General features: G+C 54.2%; 1 protein-coding gene across 1 annotated transcript in view; it reads left to right on the top strand.

Annotated features, from left to right (window-relative positions):
* LOC140404692 (baculoviral IAP repeat-containing protein 1-like) overlaps window positions 1-16,833 on the top strand; it is a 34,501-nt gene extending 17,668 nt beyond the window's left edge. Inside the window, 13 exon segments of the mRNA XM_072493355.1 lie at window positions 1,053-1,152; window positions 2,913-2,997; window positions 4,727-4,766; window positions 4,876-5,820; window positions 5,823-6,037; window positions 6,039-6,246; window positions 6,249-6,752; window positions 6,755-7,003; window positions 9,657-9,833; window positions 11,599-11,760; window positions 13,350-13,436; window positions 15,273-15,422; window positions 15,946-16,833. Of these exon segments, the coding sequence (XP_072349456.1) occupies window positions 1,053-1,152; window positions 2,913-2,997; window positions 4,727-4,766; window positions 4,876-5,820; window positions 5,823-6,037; window positions 6,039-6,246; window positions 6,249-6,752; window positions 6,755-7,003; window positions 9,657-9,833; window positions 11,599-11,760; window positions 13,350-13,436; window positions 15,273-15,422; window positions 15,946-16,316 (3,293 nt within the window). The 3' untranslated portion in view covers window positions 16,317-16,833.
* Window positions 16,834-18,780: the final 1,947 nt, after the last annotated feature.

The following is an 18,780-nucleotide window of genomic DNA, read 5'->3' as shown; positions in this document are numbered from 1 at the left end:
TACCTTACCGGCGGGACAAGGCGGCGCGGGCGGGCTCCGGGGTCCTGGGGGGGGGGCGCGGGGCGATCCGGCCCCGGGGGGGGTGCCCCCACGGTGGCCTGGCCCGCGATTGGGGCCCACCGATCCGCGGGCGGGCCTGTGCCGTGGGGGCACTCTTTCCCTTCCGCCTCCGCCACGGCCTCCACCATGGCGGAGGCAGAAGAGACTCCCTCCAACGCGCATGCGCGGGAATGCCGTCAGCGGCCGCTGACGCTCCCACGCATGCGCCGCCCGGAGATATCATTTCCGCGCCAGCTGGCGGGGCACCAAAGGCCTTTCCCGCCAGCTGGCGGGGCGGAAATTCGTCCGGCGCCGACCTAGCCCCTCAAGGTTGGGGCTCGGCCCCCAAAGATGCGGAGGATTCCGCACCTTTGGGGCGGCGCGATGCCCGTCTGATTTGCGCCGTTTTGGGCGCCAGTCGGGGGACATCGCGCCGTTTCCGGAGAATTTCGCCCCTGGTTCTGGACACATCCATCATTGGTAACATCTTCCCTGCATCTACCCTGTCTAGTCCTGTCAGAATTTTATAAGTCTCTATGAGATCCCCCCTCATTCTTCTAAACTCCAGCGAAAACAATCCCAACCTCGCCAATCTCTCCTCATATGACAGTCCCGCCATCCCTGGAATCAGTCTGGTAAACCTTCGCTGCACTCCCTCGAGAGCAAGAACATCCTTCCTCAGAGAAGGAGACCAAAACTGCACACAATACTCCAGATGTGGCCTCACCAAGGCCCTGTATAATCGCAGCAACACATCCCCGCTTCTGTACTCGAAATTCTCGCAATGAAGGCCAACATACCATTCGCCTTCTTTACCGCCTGTCGCACCGACATGCTTACCTTCAGCGACTGGTGAACAAGGACACTCAGGTCCCGCTGCACACTCCCCTCTCCCAATTTACAACCGTTCAGGTAGCAATCCGCCTTCCTGTTTTTGCTTCCAAAGTGAATAACCTCACACTTACCCGTGGCAAGGGTCACCGCCTCAAACCTCTTTCCTTTTGCGTTTTCAGGCATGGGCGACCACACTCAGTGTTTCTGCTGTGGCGTTCAATTATGCCACTGGGAGGAAGGAGATATCGCGTGGACGGAGCACGACAGGCATTCCCCGGAGTAAGGATCCCTATAAAGCTGTATCTACCAGAGGGGGGCGCCAGGACTGTGCTTGCACGCGAGCAGAGGCTGCGTCAACCACAAAAACTTAGCGACGCTTTTCAATGGAGCCCTTATAACTCATTGTACCGTTTGCGACAACACAGAGAGCCTCAATGAAAAGGGGTCGTCGCTGGGTAAATTAAAACACAGCCACGTCAGGACTGGTCTGCTTGTCATGCGAACCCCACATTCCTGCCGGCCCCCGATAACCTTTCACCCCCCCCCCCCGACCCCCGATATAACCTTTCACCCCCTCCTCGTTAATCAAGGATCCTTCCAGCTCCGCCCCTAAAAATATTCCAAGACGGGCGGCGCAGTGGTTAGCCCTACTGCCTCACGGCTCCGAGGGCCCGGGTTCGATCCCGGCCCCGGGTCACTGTCCGTGTGGAGTTTGCACGTTCTCCCCGTGTCTGCGTGGGTCTCGTCCCCACAACCCCAAAGATGTGCAGGGTAGGTGGACTGGCCGCGCTAAATTACCCCTTAATTGAGAAAAACATAAATGGACACTTTAAATAAATAAATAAATAATATTCCAAGATTCTGCTACACCGCCATTTTGAGGAAGAGCGTTCCAGAGACTCCGCCCCCCTCTGAGAGAAAATATTTCTCCTCATTTCCGTCTTAAAGGGGCCACCCCCCCCCCCGTATTTTTAAACAGTGACCCCCCCCCCCCCCCCCCCCCCGGTTCTAGATTCTCCCACAAGAGGAAACATTCTCTCCACATCCCCCCCCTGTCGACACCCCCTCAGGATCTTAAGGGTTTCGATCAAGTCGCCCCTCACTCTTCAAACTCCAGTGGATACAAACCCAACCTCCCCAACCTTTCCTCATCAGACACCCCGCCCGTTCCTGGTAAATTTCCAACACAGGACTCCAGCACATCAGCGGTACAGTGAGGTATTTTTGATTGGATGGAATTGCAGAATGTGTTTGAGAATGACTTCGAAGTCACCGGCCTACTTCGTTTTGTGTTATTTGTTTAACGCTTAACGCTTTCCACAAAAGAATGTCTGCGGAATTCACTGTCCGCCGGGATCCTGCCCTGTATTTTTCAGGAGTCCGCCCGGCCCGCCTTGTCCGCCGGCAAGAGAGGTGGTTTAATCCATGCCGGCATTCCAGCATCCGGGCCGGAGAATCGCCGGGGGGGGGGGGGGGGGCGCCAACCAGCGCGGCGCGATTCCCGCCCCCGCCGAATATCCGGTGCCGGAGAATTCGGCAACCGGCGGGGGCGGGGTTCACGCCAGCTCCCGCCGATTCTCCGACCCGGGGGGGGGGGGGGGGGGGGGGGGGGGGGCCGGAGAATCCCGCCCCAGATTCCCGTTTAATCGCGGGATCGTTCTCTGCGCCGATAAGATCCTGAAGGGGTTGGACTGGGTGGAAGCGAAGAGGATGCTTCGACGTGTGTGGGGGGGCAGAGGAGACGTTGCAACAAAGCGTCTTTACTCGCTACGACAGTTCAGTGTTCAAATAGAAAATTTAAAAAATATTCAATGAGAAAAATTATCGACAATATTATCGAGAGCTCCGTAGCCTGACAAATGGGTGAGGCAGGCGGTGCAGGAGTTGGGGTTTGCCTAACGTTAACCATGCCCCGGCCTCGTAGCGACCATCAGCCGTGTTCTAGGCCGAGCTGAGAATCGTGCGTTTTCCGTAAACTCTGACATGGTTGAGAAACACAACAGAATCAAATTCCGAAACGTTGTTATTTTGTTTGGCAGATGCCCATATCTCCTCAGGAGACGGCAGGCCGGAGGTGGAGATGCCGCACGGGAGCAGTTTCAGGAATTGTCCATCACGGCGCCGGTAACATAGGCTCGGGCCTTGGCCCGACGGGGGCCACTTCTTACAGGGGATGGGTGACAACAGACGGCAATAGGGCCGCGGGAGATTCACTCTGAGTTTGGGTTAGGCCCACCGCAGTGAGGGTCGCCAAGGTTGTGAGTGACCAGCCTCCACCCCTTTTCCCCCCCCCTGCCCCCAACCCCCACTCAACGTTTGCCAAATTCGCTCCCAGGACGTCCGATGGCCGGCAAGGTCAGCAACCCCCTTGTTGGGTCACTTCAGCTGGAGGTTCAGGGCCAACTAGCCTTGCCGTGCGCCTGGGCAATAAGGATGAGCATCGCACCGTGCCAACCCAGTTCGCAGCCAAATGGGGTCCTGTTCCCTAGCCGGCAACACAGCAGCCAATGCGTACACAGCAAGATCCCACAAGGACCAGCAAGGTGACCACCGGGTAGTCAGCGGTCGGGCGGGCCGAGACACCAGGGCGAACTCCCCTGTGCTTATCCCGATCGCGCCCATGAGGTCCTATCGCCTCCACACGAGGGGGGTGTCAGTTCAGACCCTCAGGTGAGGGACGGCACCTCAGTCGGCGCCAGCCCCGACGTCGTGCAGTGGTCTCAGGAACGGGTCGCGAGCCCACAACCTCCGGGCGGGACGGTGCGGGTACTGCCCGCAGAGCCACAACCACCACCCACCCCCCCTCCCCCACCCCTCCCCCAGTACAGGCCTGGGCAGGTAAGGGTGTCAGGTGTCCATCCCTGGAGCACAGTACGGAACAAGTTACCAGTGGCGTTGAGGTAGAAACTTTGTTTTTTAACAAACATTTTATTAAGGCATTTATGTTTTTGTAACGACAAATACAAATGTAAACATAATTCAGTGCGTAACGCCCCTCCCCCCCCCACCAACAACCGTACCCCGCCAACATGGCTTATAGACACCCTGCATCTCTTCTCGCTGTACCCGCCTAATCTAAACTAAACTAACTCCCTCTGCCCCCCCCCCCCCGTTATTCCCTAACCCCCCTCCTTATTGTATCCGCTAACAGTTTAGTTTTTCCCGAAGAAATTGATAAACAGCTGCCACCTCCGAACGAACCCTAACATCGATCCTCTCAGGGCGAATTTAATTTTGTCCCGCCTGAGGAGCCCGGCCATGTCGCTAACCCCCACCCCACCCCAGATTTCGGGGGCTCCGAGTCCCTCCACGCCAATAAGACCCGTCTCCGGGCTACCAAGGAGGCAAAACGTCAGCCTCTCTCGCCCCCTGCGCTCCCCGGGTCTTCCGACGCTCCGCAAATCGCCACCCCCGGACTCGGCGCCAGCCCCGTTTTCGGCACCGTGGGCACAGCATCGGCAAATCCCTGCCAGAATCCCCTAAGCTTCGGACGTGCCCAAATCATGCCCCCCCCGCACGCCACCCACAGCTGTCGTCTACCCCAACAAACCTGCTCATCCGGGCCACTGTCATGTCTGCCCGGTGAACCAGCTTGAGTTGTGTCGGGCTAAGCCTGGCACATGATGAGGACGTGTTGACGCTGCTCAGGGCTTCCTCCCACAGACCCGCCTCTAACTCCTTACCCAATCTCATCCTCCGATTTACACTTTAACGCCCCGATCTGGGTTCCCACTTGTGTGGACCGAAACTCCTCCCAGTGCGCCATGTGGAGGCCTTTGCTTCATTGTCCTGCAGTGCGGCCGCGTAGGAATTGACTGCGCTCTGAGAGTTGAGAATCTTCTTTGTTGAATAGGTTGAGGAACACAGGGAGAGCGAAGGATCTGCTGGCAGAGGTAGGTTTATCTACCCAGAAGTCATCAGTGCTATAGAAATGCGAATCTTTTCACGTGAATCCCTTGGAACGCAGTGTTTCGTCTAAGACATGTTCTATTTATTTTACAGAGACACCATCTGGCGAGAATAGTTGGACTCGAACAGCAGAAGGAATGAGGGGGCGCTTAAGAAATCTCTACAGCTCATCCGCGTTCTGCACGACCTCCTTCAACGAGTGCGTGTCCATCGATCTCCGCGCGCTCCACGCGGAGCTGCAGCTGCTCTTGAAGGACATCAAGGACAAAGCCCAGCGGCGGGTCACCCTGCCGGAACTGCTCCGCGACCTCGGCCGCGTGACCGTCCTGGAGGGCGAGGTGGGCAGCGGCAAGTCCGCCCTCCTGAGGAAGGTGGCCAATCTCTGGGCATCGGGCCACTGCCCCCTTCTGGCCAGGTTCAGGCTGGTGCTGTACCTGTCGCTGCGCTCCGTCAGGCCAGGCACGGGCGTGGCCGATGCGGTCAGGGGCCAACTACTGGGGGAAGGCTTCGCGTTGAGCGACCAATCCCTGAAAGAAGTCGTCTACGGCTTGAGGAACCGGGTCCTGATCTTGTTGGATGAATACGGCGAGGTTGACTCCTGGACTCCCCAATTTATTGGGGAGGAGTTGATTCGCAAGAACCATTTGACCGATGCAGCAGTTGTACTTGGGCTCCAGACCAATAGGACCGCAAGTGTCAGGCAGTATGCTAACGCTGTCATCTCCATCGCAGAGTTCCCTCTCTACAGCTCCATCCACATATTGAAGACTCTCTTCTCGCACGATGCGCCTCGCCTCCGGAAGTTAATTTACAACCTCGGCTGGTCTGGCACTTTGAGAGGCATCTTGAAGACACCGCTCTTCACTCTCGCCGTTTGCCAACTGTGGGTACAATACCCACAGGAGGACTCGTTGAACTGCCTGGTCATATTCAAAGCCTTCCTGGCCTACAGCCTGTGGAAGGACGGCCAAGGGGACCGGGCCCAGTCTGCCGTGGCGTCCTGCGGCCAACTGGCATTGACGGGGGTCTTCGAGTCGCGCTTGAGTTTGCGGATGGAGACCTCGCCCGGGCTGGGGTGGATGTGGAGGACGCCCTCCGCCTCGGCTTGCTCAGCAAGTTCACTGCGCAGCGCCTGAAACCCGTCTACAGGTTCTTTCATGTCTCCTTCCAGGAATACCTGGCAGGGAGGCGGCTGGGTGAGCTGATGGAGTCAGAGGGCGCAGCCGTACCCCAGGGGGGACTGGATTACCTGCGCTGCCGTGGACACATTCCTCCAGGCGTTCACGCGCTATTACTACTTTTTGATCTATGCCGCGGGTTCATCGACCAGGGCAGCGTCGCACATTGTTTCCCACTTGCTCGGTATGACCCAGAGGCCATCATCGTTCGACAGCCAGGCCGACCCCAGCCTGTATCTAGAGCAGCACCCCGACTTAGAGCTGGACCGAGATTTATTCATCCAGATCTCCATGTTGTAGACCCCGAGGAAATGGTGGCCATGGTCACGGACCAAGTGCTGGAGTTCGCCTTACGGAGCATGGGCAACGGCCAGACCAGAGCAGCGATGGTGCCCGTGATCCTGAATTTCCTGGCAGGGAAATGCTTGCAGCTTCAAGCCTCCAATATCCGTCAGGGGAACATGTTTCAATTTGTGAAGCTCCACCCCGAGATTTTGTCCGCCCTGAGTCACCTGCAGATCACAATATCTGGGAGGAAGAGAATTGGCAAGACTAGTTATTCCAAAATGGCGGAATGCATGAGTAGCTTCGGGGTTCCAAAGGTGGAGGAGGATTACGTGAGTGCCTTCCAGTCGTTGAGAGAACAGATGGACAAAACTGAGGCCCAGGAGAAAGAGATCGACAACTTCTCCTCGATGATGGGTAGATCCATCCCAGACTCCTTTGTGGAACCTTTTGTTGCTCTACCAGATTACTACAAGGCCCCAAAACTCAAACTCAATATACACAGCATTGGTCCCTTGCAGAAGGCGAATCGAAGCATCTACAAACACTGTGTTCCCTTTCCAATTGCATCGAGCTCACACTCTGGAACAGCCGTGGGGCCCTCAGAGAGATGGAACCAGCCATCGAGCTCTACAGGGACCGATTCAAGGCAGTGATCCTGCAAGGGACCGAGTTAAGCCAAGAGGAACAGGATCTGGTCATCTCAATGAGTAAGCTGGAGTCGCTGGAGCTGCTAATCGCAGGAGATCTCTTTCCAGGTATCAACAACTTGCATTTGTGTCTCTGAGGCGCGTCGGGGAGGTGTCATCACAAGGAATTTGACACTTAGCCCCCCCGAGGGGATGTTAGGGATAGTGACCAGAAACTCGGTCAGAGAGAGAAGTTGTTTCAAAAAGCATCTCAGAGGAGGGGAGATAGAGAGAGATGGAGAGAGACGGAGAGAGACGGAGGGAGATGGAGAAAGATGAGGAGAGATGGGGAGAGATGGAGAGAGACGGAGAGAGATGGAGAGAGACGGAGAGAGATGGAAAGAAACGGAGAGAGATGGAGGGAGGTGGAGAGAGACGGAGAGAGATGAGGAGAGATGGAAAGAGACAGAGAGAGATGAGGAGAGATGGGGAGAGACGGGGAGAGATGGAGAGAGATGGGAAGAGATGGAGAGAGACGGGGAGAGGTGGAGAGAAATGGAGAGAGACGGGGAGAGGTGGAGAGATGGGGAGAGATGGGGAGAGATGGAGAGAGATGGGGAGGGATGGGGAGGGATGGAGGGAGACGGAGAGAGATGGGAAGAGATGGAGAGAGACGGGGAGAGACGGGGAGAGGTGGAGAGAGATGGAGAGAGACGGGGAGAGATGGAGAGAGATGGGGAGGGATGGGGAGGGATGGGGAGGGATGGAGGGAGACGGAGAGAGATGGGAGAGAGATGGAGAGAGATGGGGAGAGATGGAGGGAGACGGAGAGAGACGGAGAGAGATGGAGAGAGACGGGGAGAGATGGAGAGAGATGGAGAGAGATGGGGAGAGACATGGGAAGAGATGGAGAGAGACTGGGTGAGGTGGAGAGAGATGGAGAGAGACGGGGAGAGATGGAGAGAGATGGGGAGAGATGGAGGGAGACGGAGAGAGACGGAGAGAGATGGAGAGAGATGGAGAGAGACGGGGAGAGACGGGGAGAGACGGAGAGAGATGGGGAGAGATGGAGAGAGATGGGGAGGGATGGGGAGGGATGGGGAGAGACAGAGCGAGATGGAGAGAGATGGGGAGAGATGGAGAGAGATGGAGAGAGATGGGGAGAGATGGGGAGAGATGGGGAGAGATGGGGAGAGATGGGGAGAGATGGGGAGAGATGGGGAGGGATGGGGAGGGATGGGGAGAGACAGAGAGAGATGGAGAGAGATGGGGAGAGATGGGGAGAAATGGGGAGAGATGGAGAGAGATGGAGCGAAATGGAGAGAGATGGGGAGGGATGGGGAGAAATGGGGAGAGATGGAGAGAGATGGAGCAAAATGGAGAGAGATGGGGAGAGACGGAGAGAGATGGAGAGAGATGGAGCGAAATGGAGAGAGATGGGGAGAGACGGAGAGAGACGGAGAGAGACGGAGAGAGATGGGGATAGATGGAGGGAGATGGAGAGAGACGGAGAGAGATGGAGGGAGACGGAGAGAGACGGAGAAAGATGGGGAGAGATGGGGTGAGACAGAGAGAGATGGAGAGAGATGGAGAGAGATGGGGAGAGATGGAGCGAAATGGAGAGAGATGGGGAGAGATGGAGAGAGATGGGGAGAGACGGAGAGAGACGGAGAGAGACGGGGAGAGATGGAGGGAGACGGAGAGAGACAGAGAAAGATGGAGGGAGACGGAGAGAGACGGATAGAGATGGAGAGAGATAGGGAGAGATGGGGAGAGACAGAGAGAGATGGAGAGAGATGGAGAGAGATGGGGAGAGATGGAGGGAGACGGAGAGGGACGGAGAGAGATGGAGAGAGATGGAGAGATGGGGAGAGACGGAGAGAGACGGAGAGAGACGGAGAGAGACGGAGAGAGACGGAGAGAGACGGAGGGAGACGGAGGGAGACGGAGAGAGATGGGGAGAGATGGAGAGAGATGGAGAGAGATGGAGAGAGAGGGAGAGAAATGGGGAGAGATGGAGAGAGATGGGGAGAGATGGGGAGAGACGGAGATAGACGGAGAGAGATGGGGAGTGATGGAGGGAGGCGGCGAGAGATGTGGAGAGATGGAGAGAGACGGGGAGAGATGGGGAGGGACAGAGAGAGATGGGGAGAGACGGAGAGAGATGGGGAGAGATGGGGAGAGAGATGGAGAGAGATGGAGAGAGATGGGGAGAGATGGGGAGAGATGGGGAGGGATGGAGAGAGATGGGGAGAGACGGAGAGAGACGGAGAGAGACGGAGTGAGATGGGGAGAGACAGGGAGAGATGGAGGGAGACGGAGAGAGACGGAGAGAGATGGGGAGAGATGGAGGGAGACGGAGAGAGATGGAGAGAGACGGAGTGAGATGGGGAGAGACAGGGAGAGATGGAGGGAGACGGAGAGAGACGGAGAGTGATGGGGAGAGACGTAGAGAGATGGAGAGGTTTATGGTGGCTATTCCAGGGATTAAGGCTCAGAGAACTGAAGGCACGCAGCCAATCACGGAGCGATTAAAACTGAGCAAGAGGCCACAATTGGAGGATTTGTGAGGTTCTGAGGTCGGAGGACACTACAGAGATAGGGAGGAGGGAGTGAGGACCATGAAGGATTTGACAGAAAGGATGTGAATGATTTGTGGAGAGTAGGAAATGGTGAGGAGATCACGAGGATCCTTTAAGATAGATCGACACGTGAACGGTGAGGTACAGGGAGTGGGTCTCGCTATGATAATGAAGTTAACCAGGAGAACTTTGAATCGTAGAGCACCTTCTGAGGCAATTGGACAAACTGAAGCACCTGAAGGAGCTGACGGTTGATGGCGGAGCCAACTCTTCACGGAGCATCATTGACCAAATCCCCGAGAGCTTCGCCAACCTGCAGAATCTTGAAAAACTCATCCTGTCGGGAATCAACTTAGTGCAGGATTCTCCAAGATTAGGTAACTCCCGTCGCAGTCCCCCTCGGAGTGCTGAGCCGGCTCCATCAACACTCTTTCATTGGCAGGTCAGCCAGATTCTAGCCCTTAATGGTCTCAGAGGCATGGGGGTGTGGGCGTCGACAGGAGAGGCCAGCATTTATTGTCTATCCCCAATTGCCCTTGAACCGAGTGGCTGATTAAGCCATTTCCGAGGGTCAATTATTGTGGATTTGGGGTCACTCATGAGCAAAATTCATTTCAGAATTGAATAAAGTGGATTTTTACACCAATTAATTATAGGTGCACCGTCACAGAATAATACAGATGGGCCTTTACATAGTTTATATAGTGCAGAAGGAGGCCATTCAGCCCATCGAGTCTGCACCGGCTCTTGGAAAGAGCACCCTACCCAAGCCCATCCCCCCCCCCCCCATATAGTCATCTCTGCCGTTTATATAAATGACAAACAGTAGGGGGCCCAGCACAGATCCCTGTGGTACGCCCCTGGTCACTGGCTCCCAGTCACTAAAGCAGCCGTCTATCGTCACCCTCTGTCTCCGACCACTAAGCTGCCTCAGATTGAACCAATTGGATTTTTTTGCCAATTAATAATAGTGTGAGAGTACCTTTCAGAAATGAGCGTTCAAGAAATGCACCTTTAAGAAATGGGTGTGTATCAGCGATGTCAGACAGTGGGTGGAGCTGGGCTGTCTGTCAGCTTTTTACTTTCATTTTAGGCTGTTTGCTGCAGGGTGTGTTTTAGTTTCGTTTTCAGAGCTGGATAGCTGCGGTCACAGCCAGAAGGTGTATGAGTCTCTCTCTGTAATACAAAGACTGTAAATCGATCCCGGTGATTTAAAACGAATGACTGCTCTCAGTAGTGACTTTAACCTGATGTGCTCCTGTTAATATTTCTTTTTTAAGTCTTATGGATGTTAAAAGGACAGCTTAAAGGATTACTTAGTGTTGTATTCTTTGGGGGTTGTATTTGAATTGATGGTTGCTAAGATGTTCACTGTATGTTTTAAAAAGGTTAACTTGAGTTCATAGAATAAACATTGTTTTGCTTTAAAAAATACTTTTCCATTTCTGCTGTCGCACACCTGTAGAGTGGGCCATGTGCTCCCCATACCACAATCTAGTAAAAGTTGTGGGTCAGATGAACTCCATGGTACACTTTGGGGTTCTCTAAACCATGGCCTAGAACACCGTCACCTCATCACAACAATTAATAACTTCATCACCTCATTGCAACAGCTTCATTCGCGCCTCATCACTGAGGCGAGTTTGCAATTCCACATTTACCAATTGCCGGCGTGGGGTTTGAACTCACGCCCGCGGCGGTTTATCCCAGGCCGGTAGAATACGAGCCCAGCGGCTTCACCGCGACACCACGACCTCCCCTAACAGCAGCCGCCCTTGGCGGCCGATTTCTGTCACCGTGGGAAGCAAAAGTCAAGCTTTGATTGTGGAGCCAATGTTTTTTTTTGAAAAACAGAACTTGGTCGAATACGATGCGGGTTCGGGTCGAGTGAAATGTTAAATGGTTGAGGAGAAGTTCAAGGTGAAAAAGGCGAAGGGGTTTTGAATGACAATTGTGGCTCTGGTTTGATGCTGCACGTCTTTCAGCATTATTGCCAAGCCATTGGTTGTGACGGGGACCACCATTGTGAAGTCGGTGGTCCGCCCTTGAGCCCAGGCCCAAGTATCTCATCGGCGGGGGGTCTTCTGAGTCTCCTTCAATTCCTTGGTCTTCAGCTCATGTGTAAAATGTTTCATTTTCCAGCTCGCTTCCTCAGGAGCTTCCCCGCACTCCGAATATTCCGTCTGAAGTGCGGCAGGGTCCCAGAGTTTGAGGAACTCGCCAGGGCGCTAACCGCGTGTTCCAGGCTGGAGGAGCTGGTCCTGGGAGAATTTCACCTGTCACCGTCGGAAACCCGCGCCCTCGGTCAGTTAACGCATAAAACAAGTCGCGGTCGACGCTCTTTCTCCTCTTCGCTTTGGCTCTTCCTTCGCTTCCCCTTCCACTTTCCGTCTGTTACCTCCAGGGTCTAATTTTGGGACAGGGTCAGAATCACAAGCTGGGTCACCTTGCAGTGTTTTGTGTTGTCGGTCTCCACGTGTGGGTCCAAACAGTGTTTGTGGGCAATGCAGTCGAGGAGGTCGCAATGATTACCCAGTTTCTTACACTATCTCACAAACACACTCTCACACACAGACACACACACAAATACACTCACACACAAATACACTCTCACACAAATACACTCTCACACAAATACACTCTCACACAAATACACTCTCACACAAATACACTCTCACACAAATACACTCTCACACAAATACACTCTCACACAAATACACTCTCACACACAAACACTAATACACTCTCACACCCACAAACACACACACAAAGATACTCTCTCACATAGACACACTCGCAAATGCACTCTCTCACACACAGACAGGCACACAAATATACTCTCACACACAGACACTAATACACTCTCACACCCACAAACACACACACAAATACACTCTCACACACAAATATACTTTCTCACACACAGGCACACACACAAATATACTCTCTCACATCGACACGCGCACAAATACACTCTCTCACACACAAACACAAATTCACTCTCACACACACAAACACACACACAAACACACTCTCACACACAAATATACTTTCTCACACACAGGCACACACACAAATACACTCCCTCACATAGACACGCACACAAATACACTCTCATACACAGACACACACAAATACACTCTCTCACATCGACACGCGCACAAATACACTCTCTCACACACAGACATTAATACACTCTCACACACACAAACACACACACAAATACACTCTCACACACACAAATACACTCTCACACACAAATATACTTTCTCACACACAGGCACACACACAAATACACTCTCTCACATTGACACGTGCACAAATACACTCCCTCACATAGACATGCACACAAATACACTCTCTCACACACAGACACACACACAAATACACTCTCTCACATCGACACGTGCACAAATACACTCTCTCACACACAAACACACCAAACATTTACACCAGAAATACCAGACATAAATAGACAGTAATGCACACACAGAAATATACTCACACACGCACACAGACACACAAAAATATACACACAAATACACACGCATGCAAAGATACAGGCAATACGCAAACAGAAATACATGCATATAACACACTTTCACATAGATGTAAATACATACAAGCCTAAATACAAACAACATATTCTATGTTATGCTTGTGGATTTAATTTTCTTACTGAGCTTCTCCGAACCTAATCCGACACTTTAGGAAGTTCTCCGTCAGTGTCTCCCTCAAAGAATGTCGAAAAGACAGTTTCTCCCGAACCATTCCAGTGGTCTGTGCGTCAACCCTCAAACCCCCACCCCCCCTGCCTGAGAATCCGACTGAACCCTCGGCTCAGCGGAATATTCCCATCGGAAAACTCAAACTGCGTTTGCTCCCCCTTCCAGCGGCTTCGCTCGGGCAGCTCCAGAACCTCAAAATACTGGATATTCCGGAACACGGATTTTCCCAACCGGAGGAATCGGAGACTTTCGGTGAGTTGGTTTTCAGTCCTGCTCGCTGCTCTCTGTCCCCGCAGACAGGTATTTGAGGGAAATATTCCCGGCGGGAATGCTGGGGGGGGGGGGGGGGTCCGGTGAGGTCCGGCGGGGTTCCGAGGAAGCGTCGGTATTCACTCGAGGCGTTAACTCGTGTTTCCCTCCTCACGGATGCTGCCTGACCAGCTGGGCATTTCCAGAACTTTCCGTCGAGGCCAGCATTGTGTCGAAACTCACCGTTCTCCCACTAGACAGATTGCGTTGAGTTGAGGAGACGGTTTTATCATAACCAACACATCCCGGCAGGAATTACACCGGATACCCGATACAGAAACAGGCCCTTTGGCCCAACGGGTCCATGCCGGCCTTTAAGCTCCGTCCGAACGTCCTCCCCTCTTTCCTCCTCGAAATCTGTCATCGTCAAGTTCCATTCCTTTCTCCCTCTGCCTCCCCCTCAAGCGTCTCCACATTTTTCCCCCTCAACCACTCCCTGTGGGAGCCAGTCCCACAGCCTCCCCACTCCCCAGGTAAAGACGGCTCCCCTCAGCACCACCTTTTCCAGGGGCAATTAGGAGTGGGCAATAGGTCCTGACCCAGTGACGTCCACACACCCCGCGATAGAACTTATACCTTCCCCGTTCTGCTCCTCGACGCAGCGACTTCAGCGAAGCATTCAGAGAATCTCTCAGTCCCTACAGTGCAGAGAAGGAGGCCATTCGACCCATCGCGTCTGCACCGACCCTCCGAAGGAGCAACCCCCCCCCCCTCGGCCCACTCCCCCGCCCTATCCCCGTAACCCTGCAACCCCAATTGTGGACACTAAGGGGCAATTTATCACGGCCAATCCGCCTAACCTGCACATCTTCGGACTGTGGGAAGAAACCGGAGCACCCGGAGGAAACCCACGCAGACACGGGGAGGACGTGCTGACTCCGCACAGAGGCCGGAATCGAACCCGGGTTCCTGATGCTGTGCGGCAGCAGTGCTAACCCACTGTGCCACCTTGTGGGAAAGATTTGCAGAATAAGCCAAGGTTTTGACTGAGGGGAGTTTTTTCTCATCGGTTCCTTCATGGGACCTGGCCACCCCATCTCCAATTGCCCCCTCCCTAATTACCCCCACCCCTAATTGCCCCATCCCTAATTACCCCCACCCCTAATTGCCCCCTCGATCGGAGAGACTAGCTAAGGGCCATTTCAGGGGGCAGGTGTCAGTCAACGTGCCTTGCATTGCTGTGGGGCGGGAGTCACGTGTCGACCAGGCAGAGTGAGGACGGCCCATTTCCCGTCAAGACCCCGAGAAGTCTCACCGCCCGCGAGAATTAATTTAACTGAGGTCTGCCCTGGGTGGGGTTCGAACCCAGGTTCCCAGAGCATTAACCGCTGGATAACTGGTCCGGGTGGCATGGCCCGCACTTGAAGGATAAATCACATCACAGAAGGTTGAACTAAAATGAACTGGAAAAGAGACGGCAATAAAGTAATGGAGGCGCAGTGGGTTAGCACTGCTGTCTCACGGCGCCGAGGTCCCGGGTTCGATCCCGGCTCTGGGTCACTGTCCATGTGGAGTTTGCACATTCTCCCCGTGTCTGCGTGGGTTTCGCCCCCACAACCCAAAGATGTGCAGGGTAGGTGGATTGGCCACGCTAAATTGTCCCTTAATTGGAAAAAAAGAATTGGGCACTCTAAATTTATATTAAAGAACAGTCAATAAAGTCGAGGCGGATGCGGAGGGAGCATTTTGGGACATCATTCAGTGAAAAGCAGAACTCGGGAGAATTAGGTATTGGTTATGTGGAGGGCCTTAACCCCGTTTCCAATCATCTCCCCACAGCTGATGTGCTTGGCTCTCTTGTGAGGCTGGAAGTGTTGCGCCTCTGCAAAGGTGTCGCCCCGTCCTTTTCTCAACGGCTGCAGAACCTGCAGCAGCTGAGGGTCCTCGACATCAACAAGACCATGGACGATCGGAGTCTGCTGAAATTGGGTGAGTCGCCCCCCCCCCCAGAGCCTGGAATCCCAGCAAACGCGGGGAGGCCCCCGCCGGACTGTGCGCGAGCACGTGAGGCGGGGGCGGGGGGGTTCAACTCGAGGGAGGAAGAGGGATCAGCGGAGAGGGTTCAGGGAGGGAATTCCAGACCTCGGGGGGCCCCCCCCCCCCAGGCAGCTGAAGGCACTGCCAGCAATGGCGGAGCGTTGGGAATGTGTGCCAAGCTAGACGTCAATATCGGAGACGTCCTGGAGGAGCTGGAAGAGATCGGGAGGTGGGGATTAGACCCTGAAGGGGGTCTGGAAAGAAAGATGTGAATTCTAAAATGGAGGCGTTGCCGTATCTGAAGCTGGTGGTCAGCGAGCACAGGGGCCGAGGAGACAAGTATATTCCATCTTTGCTTCTTATTTGAATTAAGGCATAAACTCCTGCCGCACTGCTCCGTAACGTAGTCGAGAGTTCTTGAAGTTGGAATCCCACCTTGTCTCTCATGAGCGACTCTCTCTTCCTCCCCCGATAGCGCAAGTGGCCAAAAGAGGCCACCTACCGAGGCTGCAGACTCTGAACCTGAGTTTGAACGAGGAGCTCAGCGACCTGGGATGGAGGGACTTCTTCCTGACCTTGGACAACATGAGCGAGCTGAGGGTGCTGCACATTTCCCGGATTTACACGAACCAGCTGAAGCCCCAGCCGGACACCTTCAAGGCCTTTGTGCAGTGCGTCTCCCGGCTCCCAGCTCTCGTCACAATCCACATGCTGAGCTGGATGTTGGACGCCATGGATTTCAACATGTTCAACGCCATGAAGGAGAAGCACCCTCAATCCGGACGCATGCGTCTGCTTTGGCAATGGACGCTCCCGTTCACCCCCATTGTGCAGGCTGATGTGTAAAATGAGCAGCAGATAGATGATAGTCAGCTAACGGATCCAATCGTGGGGGCGTTGGTCCCGTCGCTGGGTTTATGGGAGCTTTGTTTGTTCGGCATTCTGGGTGAAGGGTTGAAACCAGATTCATTTATAATAATAATCGTTAGTGTCGCAAGTAGGGCTTACCTTAACACCGCAATGAGGTTACTGTGAAAATCCCCTCGTCGCCACATTCCGCCGCCTGTTCGGGTGCACGGAGGGAGAATTCAGAATGTCCAATTCACCTGGGACCCGGGCGCTGTGAAGCACATTAACGGTAGCACAGTGGCTAGCACAGTTGCTTCACAGCTCCAGGGTCCCAGGTTCGATTCCCGGCTTGGGTCACTGCCTGTGCGGAGTCTGCACGTCCTCCCCCGTGTCTGCGTGGGGTTTCCTCCGGGTGCTCCGGTTTCCTCCCGCAGTCCAAAGATGTGCGGGTTAGGTGGATTGGCCGTGATAAATTGCCCTTAGTGTCCAAAACGGTTGGGCGGGGTTACTGGGTTACGGGGAGGGGGGGGGGGGGGAGTGTGAGCTTAAATGGGGTACCCTTTCCAAGGGCTGGTGCCGACTCGATGGGCCGAATGGCCTCCTTCTGCACTGTAAATTCTATGATTCGATGATTAACGTCACAATGTGGTACAGCACCAGAGGAGGCTGTTCGGCCCCTCAGACCTGTGCTAGCCCCTCACTGGCCCCTCATCCCCTTGCTCTTCCATTACTCCGCAAATGTGCGTCCCTTCAGCAACTCACCCCACTCCCGGGTGAACATTTTAAAATTAGTTTGCGGGATGTGGGCGTCGCTGGCCGGGCCCAGCATTCCCTATCCATCCCTAATTGCCCTTTGGGAAGGTGGTGGGTGAGCCGCCTTCTTGAGCCGCTGCGGTCCACCTGGTGTAGGTACACCCACTGCGCTGTTGGGGGGGGGGGGGGGGGAGTTCCAGGATTTTGACCCAGCGACAGTGAAGGAACGGCCGATATATTTCCCAGTCGGGGCGGTGAGCGACTCGGGGGGCACTCTCGATGGGCCGCATGGCCTCCTTCTGAAATGAAAATCGCTTATTGTCACCAGTAGGGTTCAAATGAAGTTACTGTGAAAAGCCCCTAGTCGCCAAATTCTGCCACCTGTTCGGGGAGGCTGGTACCTTCTGCACTGTATGTTCTAAGTTCTGTTTATTCCTGGTGTAAATAAACTCAAGCTGTGTTTACATTTACAAACGTGGGGAGTGTGATTATTGGATCGTCAAAAGTCAAAGACTTTGGGTATTTTTTATCCGAATTATTGGTTGATTCACTTGTGCTGTGACTTGGGGCGAGTGGGGCTGCAATTGACCGCGCTCTAGCCCAGGGTATCACAACAAGAGTCAGCCAGACATTGTTGACCTTTTTGATTGTCTCGGGGTTTATAACAATGAACATCGCGGGCCGGATTTTCCGTGCACCCCCCCCCGCGAGTTCCTCGGCAACGCGCCGTTCCCTACTCCCGTCGCTTGTCAGTGGCATTTCCCACTGGAACCACCGTGGGCTGCCGGGAAGCCCCGCGGGGTGAGGGTGCGTTGCCCCAGGAACAGAGAATCACCCCATCACTTGTTTCGGCAAAGGTCACTCACTTTTCCACACGCCAGGAATCTCTGGGAACGGAAACAGTTTCCGACAGATTTCTCCCGGCGCAACTTGGGAACGGTTTTCAGGAGGAAAGTTTCAAGTCACAATCCCAACTTGAATCGTGAAAGGAGAGGGGGAAAAGTTCCCAGAATTGAAACCGTCGAATTCTCTGTTCCATTCGCCCAGTTTAACATCGGGACAGGTCGTTTAAATTTACCCTCCTCGGTCAGGCACTCAAAATGGGGAACAGAGAAAGTAGAGATCCTGATAGGGAGTGACCCTCTGTGCTTCCCTCCAATCAGAAACAATTGTGAGTGACTGCGCTCTGTTCTGCCTCTTCACCAATCGAGGATACAGTCAGCCAATATCCCCGTGAACCACATGAACATCAATTTTGCATGCTGTTAAAATATTGGACATGTCTCCTCCAATTAAACACATGAAGATATTGACCCGAGACCTCTCCATTTCCACTGTCCCATCAAAAATCCCATGAACGGCGCAGAGGAGGTTAGATACAGAGTAAAGCTGCCTCGACACTGTCCCCATCAAACACTCCCAGGACAGGTACAGCACGGGGTTAGATACAGAGTAAAGCTGCCTCTACACTGTCCCCATCAAACACACCCAGGACAGGTACAGCACGGGGTTAGATACAGAGTAAAGCTCACTCTACACTGTCCCCATCAAACACTCCCAGGACAGGTACAGCACGGGGTTAGATACAGAGTAAAGCTCACTCTACACTGTCCCCATCAAACACTCCCAGGACAGGTGCAGCACGGGGTTAGATACAGAGTAAAGCTCCCTCTACACTGTCCCCATCAAACACTCCCAGGACAGGTAC

The sequence above is a fragment of the Scyliorhinus torazame genome, chromosome 31 (assembly GCF_047496885.1).
Source record: "Scyliorhinus torazame isolate Kashiwa2021f chromosome 31, sScyTor2.1, whole genome shotgun sequence".
NCBI lineage: Eukaryota > Metazoa > Chordata > Chondrichthyes > Carcharhiniformes > Scyliorhinidae > Scyliorhinus > Scyliorhinus torazame.
Note: the sequence above shows the minus strand (reverse complement) of the source record. Positions and strands in the feature narration are given on the sequence as shown.